This window comes from Macrotis lagotis, chromosome 1 (assembly GCF_037893015.1).
Source record: "Macrotis lagotis isolate mMagLag1 chromosome 1, bilby.v1.9.chrom.fasta, whole genome shotgun sequence".
Classification (NCBI taxonomy): Eukaryota; Metazoa; Chordata; class Mammalia; order Peramelemorphia; family Peramelidae; genus Macrotis; species Macrotis lagotis.
Window position 1 is genome coordinate 63,484,724 of NC_133658.1, and position 15,966 is coordinate 63,500,689.

The 15,966-nt window shown below is 40.9% G+C and overlaps 1 protein-coding gene across 3 annotated transcripts; it reads right to left on the bottom strand.

Moving 5' to 3' along the window:
- Positions 1–8,334: 8,334 nt before the first annotated feature.
- LOC141513459 (nucleolar protein 3-like) lies at positions 8,335–14,873 on the bottom strand. Of its 3 annotated transcripts, none has more exons than XM_074223288.1 (4): positions 14,789–14,873; positions 12,869–13,198; positions 10,521–10,877; positions 8,335–10,396 (listed from the first exon to the last, which is right to left on the bottom strand). In XM_074223288.1, exons 2-4 carry the CDS (start codon positions 13,167–13,169, stop codon positions 10,389–10,391), a joined length of 666 nt encoding a protein of 221 aa, XP_074079389.1. In that variant the 5' UTR covers positions 13,170–13,198; positions 14,789–14,873; the 3' UTR covers positions 8,335–10,388. The 3 variants fall into 3 exon arrangements, with proteins under 3 accessions (XP_074079389.1, XP_074079406.1, XP_074079399.1); XM_074223305.1 differs by having other exon boundaries at positions 14,724–14,811; XM_074223298.1 differs by lacking the exon at positions 14,789–14,873 and adding an exon at positions 14,677–14,778.
- Positions 14,874–15,966: the final 1,093 nt, after the last annotated feature.

Below are 15,966 nucleotides of genomic sequence, written 5' to 3' on the forward strand. Positions count from 1 at the left end.
TGCTCTTCGTATGATTCACCTTTTGAGACTGGAGTTTCTAATTTATTCTTCCTTGAGTGCATCTTCCCTCTTATCTCTCTCTCTCTTTCATCTCCTGCCTTCCTCTTCTTTCCCTATTATTCAATTAGACTATATTTCTTTACCAAACTATTCTACCCTTTGACTGGTTCAAATGCAAGTAAAATTCAAATGATACTCAGTACCCCAACTCCTCATTTGTAAAAGTTTTCCACTTCCAGAATTTGTGAGAAAGCAAGGCCAAGACCTTTTTTGCCTTCCTTTTTTAAAATAATCAAAACATAACAAAACATTCCTGGGGTTTTTTGTCTTATTTTATTTCCTCTCTAACCCCCCATGAGGAGCTGTTGTGGTGGCAGAGACACTCAAGACACAACTGCCAAAAAAAAAAAAAGAATCATTTCAAAACATCTATAAACAAAAACCTCAGAGAAAAACACTTGGCATCAACTCAACTGAAATTCCTGGAAGAAATGAAGATAAAAGCAAAACAAATTCTACAGATATACAAAAATATAGTTTCTTAGGTGTCCATAAATTGGGGAATGGTTCGGTAACATTTGGTATATAAACATTATGGAATATTATTGTGCTTATTGGTGGAATGACAAACCTGCATTTCAGAGGACTAATGATGAAAAATACTACCCACCTCCTAATAGAGCGGGGGAAGGACTCAGAATGCAGAATGAGAAATATTTTTGTGGACATGGCAAATGTGTAAAATTGGTTTCATTGACTAAATTTGTAACATGTATATATTACACACATGGTTAGATGGTGCAGTGAGTAGAGTGCCAGTCCTGGAGTCAGGAGTACCTGAGTTCAAATCCTGTCTCAGACACTGTGTGACAGGCAAATCACTTAACCCTGATTGCCTTATATTCAGGGCGATCTCCAATTGACGTGATATCTGGCCATTGGACCCAGATGACTCTGGAAGAGAAAGCAAGTGCTATGACTTAGCACAGCATACACTTTACTTAAATCCAATTCACATGCATGTTATGGCATTACCTCTCTGATGTCATGGATTTTTTCAAGAACAAAGGGCAAAACATATATTTCATACACATATATGCACATTATTATTCCAGCTTTATTAGTAATATTCCAGAGTCTTCCAGTTCTAAATTCTAGGGTTCCTAAATCCTTTGACAATTTTTTCATATTCCCCTGCCTGTGGTAGGATGAGTCCCAATCGCAAGAACATTCCAGCCAATGTGTGAGAGTCAGCAGGTGGCTTCCAACAAAATACAAAGACTTCAACCTCTTTTGGACCAAGTTCTTTGGATCTTTATCTCACTGAATGGAGAGAAGTGTGTGGGAGTAACCACTGTTAGGGAAAAGAGAGCTCTTCTCCAGGAAAAACAAAACTGGAGGGTTGGGTGAAAGTCTAAAACCCTGTGGAGATGGTATAGGATAACTGGGTTTTGGGAACCAGGAGCCAATCAGCCTAGGGTATATGGAGAGTCAAAGACCAGGGACAGGACCGTCAAGTGTCAGTCAATAAACATTTTATTGAGTCTACTGTCACCAGGCACCATGCTAACTATTGGAGATACAAAAAAGATGCCAAAGACAGTACCTGCCCCTAAGGAGCTCACAATGCAGAACTCAGGAATTTGAGACTCCATCTCTCCAACAACACTTCTCACAATAATATAACTGACCTAGAGTAGCAGATACTTAGGTAAAGAAAGCTCCATGGATGCTAAAGATAGAGGATTCAGGGATGGCAAAGCAGCTAAAGAACAAGTAAACAAGGGTCTTCTTTTCCAACCTTCCCATTTTTTCCTAGAAAATTGAGTTTGTTCTTACTTTAGCAGGATCTGACTCATTCAATCTCCAAAAGGAGAAAGCTGGGAATGGTGTCAAAAAAGGAACGTAAGGAGCTCTTCTTTGGGGGCTCCTATCAAAAGAATGCCAAAGGAGATTGAAGGATCACCTCATTTGGTCTCTGAAAGTTATGGGTTGCTCCTCACAATGACATTAATAAAGGAAATCTTTTGGCTATAAAGGGTGATTCCATAGACCAATTAATAGTTCAAGAAATACTCTATCGGGGCAGCTAGGTGGCACAGTGGATAGAGCACCAGCCCCGGAGTCAGGAGTACCTGAGTTCAAATCTGACCTCAGACACTTAATAATTACCTAGCTGTGTGGCCTTGGGCAAGCCACTTAACCCCATTTGCCTTGCAGAAAGAAAGAAAGAAAGAAAGAAAGAAAGAAAGAAAGAAAGAAAGAAAGAAAGAAAGAAATACTCTATCAAATATATAGAAAGGAGAAAAATTTATGACCAAACAAGAAATAGAATGCATAATAAATTGCAAAATGGATGATTTTGACTGTATTAAAGTTTTAGCACTAATAAAGCCAATACTTGCCAAGATTAGAAGGAAAACAAAGTTAGGAAGCAATTTTCACCACTAGGGATTCTGATAATGGTCTCATTTCTAAAATATATAGAGAGAATTGAATCAAATTTATGAGGTTTCAAGTCAGTCCCCAATTGATAAATGGTCAAAGGAATGAACAGTTAGTTTTCAAATGAAAAAAAAAATATATTATATATATAATCATATAAAATGTTCCAAATCATCACTAATTAGAGAAATGCAACTTAAAACAATTATGAAGTACCACTCACACCTATCAGATTGATTAAGATGACAAAAAGGTTGTAAGAGTTTGGGACATTGATGCACTGTTGGTGGAGTTGTGAACTGGTCCAAACATTCTGGAGAATAATATGGAACTATGTCCAAAGAGAAATAAAACTCATCATACCCTTTAACCCAGTAATAACAGTATTAGGCCTATATCCAGAAGAAATCATAAACATGGGGAATGTTCCATATATTCCACAATATTCATAGTAACCTATCCATTGCAGTCAAAGAATTGGAAATTAAGGGGATGCTCATCAACTGGAGAATGGCTGAACAAGTTGTGGAATATGAATGTTACAGATTACTATTATTCCATAAGAAATAATGAATGGTCAGACTCTTGAGAAGTATGAAATGAATCACAAGAACCAAGAGAACATTGAACATATTAACAACAACATTGTGAGTTGATCAATTTTGTTGGATGCAGCTCCTCTCAGCAGTTCATAGAGCTGGGACAACTCTGGGAGACTTGCTGTGGACAATGCTATTCACATTCAGAGGAAGAAAAACCAAACCAAACAAAACAAACAAAAACCAAACTATAGAATCTGAATGAACACTACATTCATTTTTAAAAAAATATCTCTTATGTTTTCCCTTCCTGTCTCTATAAACATATTAAACACAAATATATATGTACAATGTTCACCAGACTGCCACTGAGGGGAGGTGGGGCAGGAAGGGAGGGTGGAAGGATATTATGTAAATTATAAATATGCATATGCATGTGGATGAATGTTGAAAAACTTTCATAATATGTAATTGGAAAAATAAAACATCTATTGGGGGGGAAAAATGAAATCTAAGAGACCTTAGAACTAAAAGAATCCTTATGCTGTCTACAACCACTCGTTTTATAGTTGAGGAAACCAAGGCCCAGGGATATAAATAATTTGACCAGTGTCACACCTAGAAAATTCCAGTGAACCAGAAGATTTCCTGAACTTTTTTGGTTAGATATTTCATCTCTAATGGGACTGCAGTTAAGAATTACCCCACTTGGGGAGAATTTGCCCTCTCTGGTAGAATAATCATCTACAACAGAGAGGAGGGGTCTGCTGTGCTTGGTACTGGAGATAGAGGTCATGAGAGATGGTAAAGTAACTGAGCAACCAAGATCTTCAAAGGGTGAATAGTATTTAAGGTGGAGAAGATTTCAAGAACAGGTACTAAACTTACTGGGGAGGAAGAAGCAATACTTCGAGTCCCATGGATACTATTTACAAGGAACTGCACATTAAAGGAGAAAATAACTGCCAAGTGATGAGAATAGAAAAGAATTGAAAGAGGCAGTGAAGAGGACACCAATTTCTTCTCCCAGCCATGTGTGAGAAAGAAGGGGTGGCAAGTCTTGGAGACAGTTGTAAGAGATGTGGTGACTTCAAGGGAAAGGAAGGTTTCAAAAAGATACCAGATGATGGATGGAAGGTGAAAGAAAGAGATTTAACAGTAAAGGAAAATTCCAAAGGGTACAATGAAAGGGAGAATAGAGAAGAGGAGAGAAGCCAGAATGGCTTCTGGTAGATGTTGCCTTAGACTCCTAATTCCACTCCTACCTCACAGTGATTCTGAACAGCTCGCACCAGTCCCGCCTACATGGCCTGGTCCACCTGGTTAGATGGCATATCTGGGATAATATGCCTGAGTGGAACCCAAGACTTGGAGTTTCACTTCATACTATGGATGAAGGCTATGTGCCTCCCTCATTGTTGGCAATTGGACTGAAACCCTGGTCATTCGAGTTCTTATTGTGCATGTGGCACAATGTTCTCAGGAAATATAATTCCAACCTTGAGAAACCACAAATGAATCCGTGAGAAATGGGATTTTCTGTCCCTTTCTTCTCCTCTCAAAGTTCCCTCTAGTCTGAACTCAGGCATAATATCAGATTGAGTTCATTCTTGCCAGGAATCTGACTTTGAACTAGAGGGAGTCTGCTTCCTTTTCTTACACTCTTCAAAGCTTGACCCCTCAGCAATAAATAGCTTAAGTAAAAACTATGGATCATTTCCAGAACTTCCTCAAAAATGAAGCAAAAAAAGCCCAGTATAATCTGAATCAAGAATGTGATGAATAATGTATTCCTATACTCAAAATAGTTCACATAAAATACTCATTTCTTGCATTAACAGAATGACTTAAGATAGTATCCAGCAACTTATAACTACATAGTATTCAGCAACTTAATATATGAATATAGTAACAAGGTACTGAGAATCTGAAACTTTATCATAATTTAAAGCAGTTTGCAAGACTGCTGACTGGGCATTTTACATTGGTTCTCTACTCTCCAAATAAATCCAGTATATGTCTACTGCTACAATGGCCTTCTCAGTGATCATCTTCTCCAAGAGCACCAAAGTCTATGCTTTGCAAGGCCTCCCTTGCAACAGATTTGACAGAATGGGATGCATGACCTTTGGATCTCTAGAAGTCCAGACCCAAATAAGTTCTTCTCTGGATAGGTGCTTGTTCATCTAAGATCAAGAAAGGACAAATGCAAAAGAAGTAGTCCAGATCCAGGATCAGGCTTGCCTGGAAAGGACATGTGTTTTGGATATTGTGTGTGCATAGCCACGTGAAGGTTAAAGTAGGAGTTAGGGCAGCTTCTTTCTTTCCTCTCCACCATTACCATCTTGAGCAAAAAGTCAAAATAGTCTTGATATGATTTAGAGCTGCAAAGGGGGAGAGGCTGAGGGGGAGGTCACTTCCTTTTGCATTCATTGAGTCAACCATCAGACCTTCTGACCCCATAGCAAATAGGAAGATTCCTATCTCAATATGAAATTAGAATTTTAGTTTTAGCCTGATTCACACACATGGCTAGAAATAGGCCCCCAAACTTCTTTGTGGTCAACCAGAACCAGGAATGGCAAATTTGAATGTGCTCCATGGATTGTCCTGATAGGTCAATTTGACCATATCACAGAGTATAAAGGGAGCTTGGTGGTACGATGGTTAGAGCTTTGGACTTGGAGTCAAAAAGAATCCTTTTTCTGAATTCAAATCTGATCTCAGATTATTTACCAGCTGTGCAACTCCCAGTAATTCACTTTATCTTGTTTGCCTCAGTTTCCTCATCTGTCAGTTGACCTGAGGAAGAAAATGGCAAACATCTCTAATATCTTTGCCAAGAAAACCCCAAGTAGGCTCACAAAGAATGGGACGTGATTGAAAATGACTGAACAAAAACAAAAACAGTGCAAAAGATCACTGAGACAGCATAAAGTAATGTTGTTCAAAGAATATTAGAATTAGAAAGGGGTCTTGCCACAAGCTAGCTGGGTGACCTCAAAGGTGACTCCCAACCTCAACTTCCTTCTCTCTAAAATGGGAGTATTAATATTTATCCTACTCAGCTCACAGGGTTGCTGTATCACTGCCACTCTAGATAAATGGAATTCTCCTTTGCATTTCTCTGGTTTCTTTCCAGAACTACATATTAGTGAATTAGAGAGGTAAGAGGAACTCTTACAATGTTGTATGATGTTGAACTGAAGCAGATGGTTTAAAAAAGACAAAGATGGGCTGGGGAGGTAAAACCACCAAGAGACTGTCATGCTAGAAAACCATTCGACCCATTGGAGGAGGGTCTACAACAATGAGAATGGATGTGCTTATCTTCCCACATTTCCAAGACTGATAATTCCTACCTTTTATCATCTTTGTCAGTGTGAAATCTTACAGTTTGTCAGGTGAAATCTCAGTTATTTTGATTGGCATTTCTATTATTCATGATTTGGCACATTCTTCATTTAAACACCAATTTGCAATTATTTTGCATGTAGATCCTGCCCCTTAAACTATTTTCTCAGGTCTTATTGTGAGAAAAAGACTACTGGACTACCATTCTATTCCATTGTTTCCTGCTATGTGATCAGAAATAGAAAGGCTTCAAAGAAGCTGGGAGTTCCAGGTGAGACAAAGAGCCCAGAACATCTGGTAACTCCTAGCAGAGGTACTGAGCTGCTGTGCAGGCAGCTTGAATTGAACCCCACATAGTTAAGTCAGGACAGATCCCAGAGGACTCCTAGAGAGCCCTGGTGGTTGTAGTGAACATCCTGAGTGGAAGCGGAAGGAAAGAGGAACAGAAGTGCTGGAGCTGGAAGAGGGAGCAGCGGGGAGCAGCAGTTGATGATCAGATCAGTGGGACCTGAAGAGGACAGGCAGTTACTGTGGAACCCTAATAATGACGAGGCCAGGATTGGCTCGCCCCAGTCACTGGGTCTTCTCCACTATTTCCTCTGATTGTGGCAGTCAATGCCAGCTGGTTTCATGTGTGCAACTTTTCTCACTCCTAAATCTTCTCTCTGTCTCACAGGTAGTGAGGGTAGTCATGAGGGTTACAGGTATAGGTGATCAGGCTAAGCACACCCCAGAATACCTTTTTTTTTAGATTTTTTTTTTTGCAAGGCAAAAGGGGTTAAGTGGCTTGTCCAAGGACACACAGCTAGGTAATTCTTAGGTGTCTGAGGATGGATTTGAACTCAAGTACTCCTGACTCCAGTACTGGGGCTCTATCCACTGTGCCACCTAGCTGCCCCCCCCAGAATACCTCTTAACAAGTATCTTAAATATTTTCTTTGTACAGCAAAAATGTGTGTGGTTACAATATGGATTGCTTGAGAAATGATAGTAAATAACTTGAGGAGAGGAGAATTGGGGGTTAGAGAGACCCTAGAAAGGTTGATGTCATTACAAAGTCAATTTTAAAAAGTTACATGAAAAAAATGGAGTTAGGCCAAAAAGAGTCTCTTAACTGTAAGGTACTGATAAACCGATTTCCACAATTTAATAATTTAGAATATTACAATTAGAACAATAGGGCAGGGAGGGGTTCTTAACCCCGGGGTCTGGGCTACCTGGATAGATTTCAGGGGGGTCTATGAACATAGATGAGCAATATTTATGAAAATCTATGTATGTGTACATATGTTCATATATATGTATATATATATATATCTTTATTTACACTAACCTCATTGAAATTTAGAATGCTAAATTTAATTTTGATTTAATTATGATTAAAATTAATTTATTTAAAATCACCACTGATTTCATCAGACTACTAAAGGGATTCATAACAGAGGATGAGAGAGAGTTAAAAAAACATTGCTCCAAATTAATAAAGAATATATATCTCTGGAGCCATGTGCTGAGCCAGCTCAAAGGGCAGGCTTGGGTGCCCTCTGGTGAGCAATGAGAACACTCCACCCTGTGGAATGCTGTCTTTGAAAGTATCATCCCCTGGTGGTCAAAATATGTATTACACTGTAAGCCTGTCAATTATTGAATAATTAAATGACATTGACTTTTCTGTGGATGGTAGAAAGCAAAGCAATGAGCCAGGTGGGAGCTGGTTTTTGATCTAGCAGCAACACAACTGCCCTACCTTTCTGAAAGAGAGATCTCTGGTCTGAGTCACTTTGTCCAATAGGAGCTTCTCATTATCTACCTTTCTCTTCTGACATCCTGGGTTTGGGGGTCTGTGGTACCCTGAGCTTCTCCAGGATGATGTTGCATTTGTCTGGGCACAGTGAGTACAAAAGCAGCTCCATCTCCAGGTTGCTCAATCAGGGATTCCTGGGACCCTTGAGTTCCTCTGACACAGCTAAGAATCCACTTTCAGATATTTTTGGGGGGGGGGCAGGAGATAAAATTTGAGCCACAGTTGAAATAGATTCATGAAATATTAAGTGTGACTTGGGGGCAGGCAGGTAGGTGGTACAGTGAAGAGAGTGTTGGGCCTGGAGTCAGGAAGAGTCTTAACTTCCTGAATTCAAATCTGACTTCACATGCTTCCTACTTGTGTGACCTTGGTCAAATTGCTTAAACCTTTCTGCCTTGGTTTCCTCATCTGTAAAATGAGTTAGAGGAGGAAATGAGAAACTACTCCAGTGTCTCTTCCAAGAAAACCCCAAATGGGGTCATGAAGAGTTGAACACAATTGAAAAAATGACCAAACGCAACTATAACTCATCCTTTCACTTTTGTAAAACAATAGACCAAACCTTGGGAGAGAACCTGGGCCAACATAAATGGCCAGGATGGAGTGGGGCATATTTCTTAGAGATAGGACAACTTTATAACTATCCTACCAGAAAGGTGGGACAAACTTCTTCTACCTTTAGTGATTGTGACTAACCTCATTTATCATGACATGTTCATCTCAACATGAAGATTTAATGAGATAATTGACATGAAAATATAGAAATGAGAGCTATTATTAGGACAAAAGACAATTGTCTTTTATCCTCAGTTGCTGACAGAACTCTCCCAAATCCTGAGTAAAGATAGGTTGAGGGGAACAGGAACAAATTATTTCTAAAACAGAGGATTTAGAGTTAAAAGGATTGTTAGATTAGTCTTTCTGCCATTATCCTCTTTGGACATACCCTCCTTAGAATCTCTAGCTCCTTTCCAAGGTTGAGTTCAATAGCTGCCTCCTATAATAAAAAGGAAGATACCCAGTTTACATTTTCTTTGTATGCTGCTATCTTTACCTATCTATAAACAAATGTTTTCCCTGAAGAAGGATGTAGGCTCCCTGAGGACAGAGACTGCGCCAATTTTATATGTCTATACTCAGCACCTCTCACAGTGCCTGTCACATGGACAATTCATACATATTTGTTGATTGACTGATCAGCTAATCCAATCCTCTTCACTTTTCAGAGGAGAAAACTGAGTTTCAGAGAAGGGCAGACAGGGGATACCCCTAGGAAGGAGGCATCTTTGCCTTAATAAGCACTTTGAGCTCCCACCAGCCCCAGCCCCACTGTGACTTTGCTCCATAGAACAGAGCTGTCACACCATCAATCAATCAACATGTCTTAAAGCCTTCTCTGAGGATCCAGATACAAAAGGAACCTAATCCCTGTTTTCAAGGACCTAATATAAAGTCCTTGTAGAATATAATACGACTGGATGAAGACAACACATCACTCAGCAGTGGTCAGGGAAGAGAGCTTTGAATTAATCAGTCAGAGCAATTGGGACTGACCAAAGGGGAGCACTTTCATGTTGTTTTCAGGTAGCCATTGTAATACTGATTTGATGATTATTCCCTGAAAAAGAAGTGGAAAAATCAATATGAAGGAAGCACTACTTTCTTTGGAGTTTGGATGCACAAACTTGACCTTTGACTTTTGACCCGCCACTAGACTTTGATGTCTTAGAAAGAGAGAGTTAGGCTGATGCTACCTCACTTAAATCGAGTTAAACTGTCACCTGTGATGGCATTGATCCTCTTCAAAAACAAAGGGCATGCAAAGGGGCACAAACAATACTAGGCAGGTAACAAAGATGCTCCCCCAACCACCTCCACTAGGGTCCACCTCAGTTTCCCTCTTTCGCTTCTCTTCCAAATTGGCATTTTCTTTATCTATAAAATGACACTAGAAATACTTCCAACTCTCAACCTCATGGTTCTAGTATAAGGAACATACTTGTTTTAAACCTATAGAAATGGAAGCTATGATTTTTCTCATTAATAATATTATTGATCTAATGCTACTCTGGACACTTTATTAAGTTTATTCAAGTAAGGTAGAAACAACTCCAGACCCCAAGCTTTAGCTGAACAGGAACTCAGAAGACTGGCTGCCCCAGCCTGAGCAGTCTCCTATCCCAAGGACGACCTCACTCCTTGGTATGGCAGCTAAGATGGGACAGGGGTCATTTAAGTTGACTCCATCAGAAATCTAGAGGAGACAAGATAAGAAATAAATTGAGTTAAAAGAGGCTCCAGAGATGGAACAGGAGCCATTCTGAACTTCCCCCTTCATTCTCTACCCCTCAACTTTTCTGTTCCCCCTTTGGACATACCCTCCTCCTCTCCAGCACCTTCATCATTGTCATCTACTACTCCATAGTCTGGTTCCGGATCCTCATAACACTCTGGAGGGTCATTGTTTTCTGGGGTCTGTGGCTCTGGCTCTTCAAGAACTTCATTTACAGACTCATTTTCTGGGGTATATGATTCTGGCTCTGGATCATTTGAAGCCACTTGGTCATCAAGAGTGTCCAAATCTACTACCCCAGCATCCTGTGATTGCTCTCCACCATCTGTCTCTTCCTTCTCTGCAGGGTTAGGAACCCCATCGGTTGTATCCCCACCTGAAATCTTTTTCTGGTCATCCATAGAGCAGGAGTCATGACTTCTCGGGCAATGATAGCCATATCCTGAGTAGAGAAGATGATGGAAGCAGAGAAAAAGGAGATTATGCAATTCCAGTCATATCAGTTCCGTTTCTAAGCAAGCATCCCTTTCCTCCGACCCTGGTCCCTTTTCCTTCTCTGCTCTTCCCTACTTTGGAAAACCTAGGCCTACTCCCTTCTCCAGGATCTATTTACTCTCTGCTTAGGGAACAAAAGGAAATGCAAGTCTCCTTGACTCATAAAATATCAAAGTTGAAAGCATATCAGAATATGAAATGTTCCTTAGATCAATGGATAGGATAAAGTGCCAGTCTGGAACCATGAAGATGCCCTGCCTCAAAACAAATCAGAGTACAAATCCTGCCTCAAAAATTTACCAACTCTTCGACCCCGGGTCTTTCACCTCTCAGCCTCACTTTGCTCATCTGTAGAATGGTGGTAATAATAGCACCTACCTCACAGGGTTGTTGTGACCATCAATGAGGTCATATTTCTAAAACAGTTTGCAAACCCTAAAACTCTAATGTCATGTTAGCAATTTTTGTATCATAGAATGCAAAAAACTAAGAGGTTGCTTGGAAACTAGAATGTTAGAACTGAAAGGGATCTTCAGGCATTAAATGACAGGACACAGGGTTTGAGAAAACAGGCTGTTATAGAGGAGGAAAAGGCCTTAAAACATAAAACATAAGAACACTGGACAAAGATTGTTGGGCCTGGAAAATTTCTTCACTTTACAGATCAGGCCAGAGAGGAGATAGAATTTGCTTAAGGCAAATTTATGGAAGAATTAGGACTAGGATTCAAGTCTCATAGGATTGTAGAATTTTGAAAGAGCTGGGATTTAGGAACAGGTGTAACTTCTGGTCTACATTCCTCATCTTAGAAATGAAGAAACTGAGGTTCAAAGAGTTATTAAAAAAATTAGTAAAACCAGCCTTTGAATCCAGGTCTTCTGACTCCAAATCAAGCTTCCTTTCCATTATTTATTTCTATCTGCATCTTTCTTCTGTGTATAGAAGGACCTTGAAAACAAGGTCTCTGTTCCTTTGTATATTTTCCTCCAAAGCACAACACCCAGTAGGCACTCAACTGAAGCCTTTCCTTGTGTTTGTTGAATGAATAAATGTTGGATGACAGATACCATATTTGATTCTCAGTTCTTTATATAACCTCCAGTCCCTTCAAAGGAGGAATTTCACTCCACAAAGAGAAAACATAAATATCAGTGATCTCAGTGATTGAGAAGCAGAAAATATCAAAACAATTTCCTCCTAAGACATTATCTTCTCTAATCTCTACCTAAAATTTAGCACTTTCTTGACTTTTGAATGTAGATAATAAACATACTGAGAAAGGGGTCTGTAGACTTCCTCAATCTGTCAAAAAGATTTGGTGAAGAGCCCCCTTGATTATAGTAAGGGAGGTTAAAAAGAGTAAAAAAAGGGGTGGCTAGGTGGCACAGTGGATAGAGCACTGGTCCTGGAGTCAGGAATACCTGAGTCCAAATCCGACCTCAGACACCTAATAATTACCTAGCTGTGTGGCCTTGGGCAAGCCACTTAACCCCATTTGCCTTGCAAAAAAAAAAAATCTAAAAAAAAAGAGTAAAAAAGATCCTGGACTACTGGATTTCCAAATTATACATCTTGTTCCTTGGGCAGTTGGGCAGGGGAAATCATAAAATCATGGAAGATCTTCATATATGTATAAAAAACCAGGAAGATACAAGACTATGCCATACTCTGCCTTAAACCATCAAGGGTTGGGTTGTGCTGGCTAATAAACATTGTAGGCTGATAACTACCAATCTCCTTTGCAAGCCTGGCAATGTGGTATTGGGGGGGTGGGAATCCATGCTTGGTCTCCTTGGTCTCCTGTTATAACTTTGTGTTCACTGAGTGAATACCCAAGGTCTACTGGAGGATAGGACCTCATCTCTTTCTCCATCTCTCCCTTCCCTTCTCTTCATTCTACCCTCTTGCCTTACTGTGCTATCTTGAGACACTGCTTACCTTGTGGTGTAATCCGCCAGTTCCAATAAGGGTCATTGGAGTCGTAAGGGTGGATCTCAGATGCACACTTCAGCAGTTCCTGGCAAGCAAACTCACCCTTCTTCTCAACTATTAGAAGCAACCGGCGCACCCTACGCTCAGGGTCATCCATAGCATCCAGGGCCTCATATTCACTCTCTGTGATGATGCCTCGAGACATAAGTCCATCCAGTAGGATGCTTGAATCATTTTTGAGGCCCTCTACCAGTTGTTTCCGCCTCTGTTGGATTAGTTGAGAAGGCCTTTCCTGGACGTTGCCCATCTCAAGGGAGGAGAAGTGTGAAGAGAAGCCTAGAATGGCACAATTTCACACTCCCAGAACAGTTCCCACCCCAGTCCGCTGGACACTTAGCCCCCATTCCCACACAACCTTTCACTCTCATAAATAACCTATTTCCTGAGCCTCAATTTCCACATCTATAAAATGAGGTTGTGAATACTTTGTGTACTCAGACTTACTGTGAGGACAAAATGGAAGAATATGTATTTTTTGTACTTGAATATTATACTAAATGTACAAATGAATATTGCCCTAAATTATATATGAATCTTGTAGGATTTTCATGTGATTTGTGAATATGATTAGCACCTCACTTAGCAACCACTCCCTCCCTGCCCCAAAGCTTCTCTGTGAAAAAAGAGCAAAGATTACAGTCCCAATGATTTCTTCTGCCATCAACTTTCCCAAGCCTGGGAAATGTGACTTCCTCTCCAGTCCTTAACTTTCTAGACAAATCCTGCTTCCTTTAATTCAGCTCTGGTGGAGTTAGCTGGTTATCACTGAGTCTTTGTAAACATAATACTATAATATTTAAAATGAGAAGAGTTCTTGGGTGGGGAGGGGCAGCTAGTTTACTGCTTTCATTTTACAGATGAGGAAATTGAGACCAAGTCCTGACCATGTTAAACTTTTCTACTTCAGAACGTTGAGGATATTTGATTTCCCAGCTGTGGCCATTTCCTTTCTGATGCAGATCTTATCTATCCAAAGACCTTACTTGGGCATTTTTGACCTATTGCAGTCAAAAAATACATCACTTGCAAAACTCTACTTTTTGTGGGACAAAAAGTTTCCTGTCCCTCCCAGTAGTCAGAGCCTTCCCCTTCCATCTATTCTGTAGGCATCGTGTATGTGCCTCGGTTCTTCTCTATAGCAGATATATGTGTATGAATACACACACACTTACACACACACACACACATATATATCTCCACTATCCCCAGGTCTCACCGTCCTCCATCAGCCTTTCCTCACCCTATTCCTATCTCATATCCCTAGGTCTCATTACAACTATGGTGATCCTCTGAGGGCTAAAGATTTGGAGGCCCTTGATTATATGTTCTCTGAAGACAAGAGAGGCTATCCCCTCTTCTGACATGATTTCATCCATTCTGTGGCCTGTGTTAGAATGCTGGGCCTGGGGGCCAATGAGAGGGTAGATACTCAGGCACATCATGGGAGTTCCCCAGTGATATCTGAGTATACCTACTTTGATGGGATCACCAGGTCTTTTCACATCTAGGTAATCCTCCCAAGCCTTCCCAGCAGACAAGTCCTCTCCACCCCACCCCAGACCTTATTTCCCAAGGTCCAAGTTTTCTTACCAGGTCTGACCACCCTCCTCCTACAAAAAAGAAACCCTAAATTTGACCTAGGTATCAAAATTCCAAGTTTTCACTCATGTCCTAATATAAAAGATAATGAGTTTTTGCCTGACTTGTGCCTCAGTTTCTCTCCTCTGTTGATATGGAGAGGGAGGATGACTCACCGCTAAGACATCAGGGCCCAACAAAACCCATACTCCCACTTCCTCACCCTGAGTCGGCCTTGCTCAGGGGAAAGAAGAGAGTGAAAGGGAGAGTGTCTCACAGCTCACTCACCCTGGTTGATGCCTCTGGCTCAGAAGGGAGATGACTGTGCAGAAAGTCTGAAGTGGAGGAGACGAGAGGGACAGGGAGTCCAGGGAAAGGGAGGGGCTTCTGCAGCTGCCCTGTGGGGAGGGAGGGGCACTGGCAAAGGGCCCAGGGCTGCAGAAGCTAAATGGGTCAGCTCCTTCTCTCAGCTGTACACAGCCAGGGAAGGCATAAGGGGCAGAGTTGGATTTACAGAAACCTCTTCCCTGACCTATGGAAAAAAAGTCTTTTTGTTTTTCACTGACCGCAGAGTTGGGGGGACAGTGGGGGGGGGGGGAGTGGAGGGAAGTAGTAGAAATACTCACATTTCACTGGTTCCCAACCTCCACCTCAGAGATGGCCTTTATCAACTGCTGTGCCCACCCAAAGATATTCGGCACCTAGTGGCCAGTTTCTTAGTGATGAGACAGCTGACAAATAAAGTGATCAGGTTTGTATCAGGGCTGGGGATACAGACACCCATAAAGGTACACCTTTCCTAACTGGGTGGTCCTGGGTCAGGTTAATTAATCTCAAGGAACCTCAGTTTCCTCATCTATAGGATGGAGATGCTCAATAGCCCTGTAATGCTCTTCCATTCTACCCTAGTCTGACCACAGGATTGTATTTTGCTCTGGTGGGCAATGATGTAAAAGGTCTGGGAGGTCCGGAATCTCCTGATTCCCAATCAAGTTACATCTATGGTGAGAGAAGACAATTACCCTGGTGCCCTGCTCTGCATGGGGTTGATGAAAGGAACTTCTGATTGGTTCACAGTCATTGACAAGAAGTTTCAAAAAATGATTGGAAACAGTCAGCAGGATAGAAACTGGTGAAGGAACCATCCTCTCTGTAGAAGAAGATGAAGGAAAATGGATAGGCTTTCTCTTTAGGACTCCTACTTTCTGTTCATTAGACTTCCAGAAAAAATAAGAAGGGATGGGGGAAGGAGAATGTCTCATGTCTCAGTTCCACCATGGTAACAGAGGTTTCCCAGTCATGTCTATCAAGAGAGTTTTCTTGAAAACAAAGGTCATTATCAGGATCATCTTACGGCTACAAGAATGTAAGGAAGCTATTCCCTGTTTGGTCAGACTTCTGAATACTCAATACTCCATCTCCCACTTCTTTTACCTTTGTACTATCTGTGTTCCTTGTTTGGCATG

Excerpts from the sequence above, each read along its gene's own strand:
- LOC141513459 (XM_074223288.1), bottom strand. The coding sequence starts at position 13,169 with ATGGGCAACGTCCAGGAAAGGCCTTCTCAACTAATCCAACAGAGGCGG. Across the intron at positions 10,878-12,868 it reads CTGGCGGATTACACCACAAG|GATATGGCTATCATTGCCCG; the intron begins GTAAGCAGTGTC and ends TTCTCTACTCAG.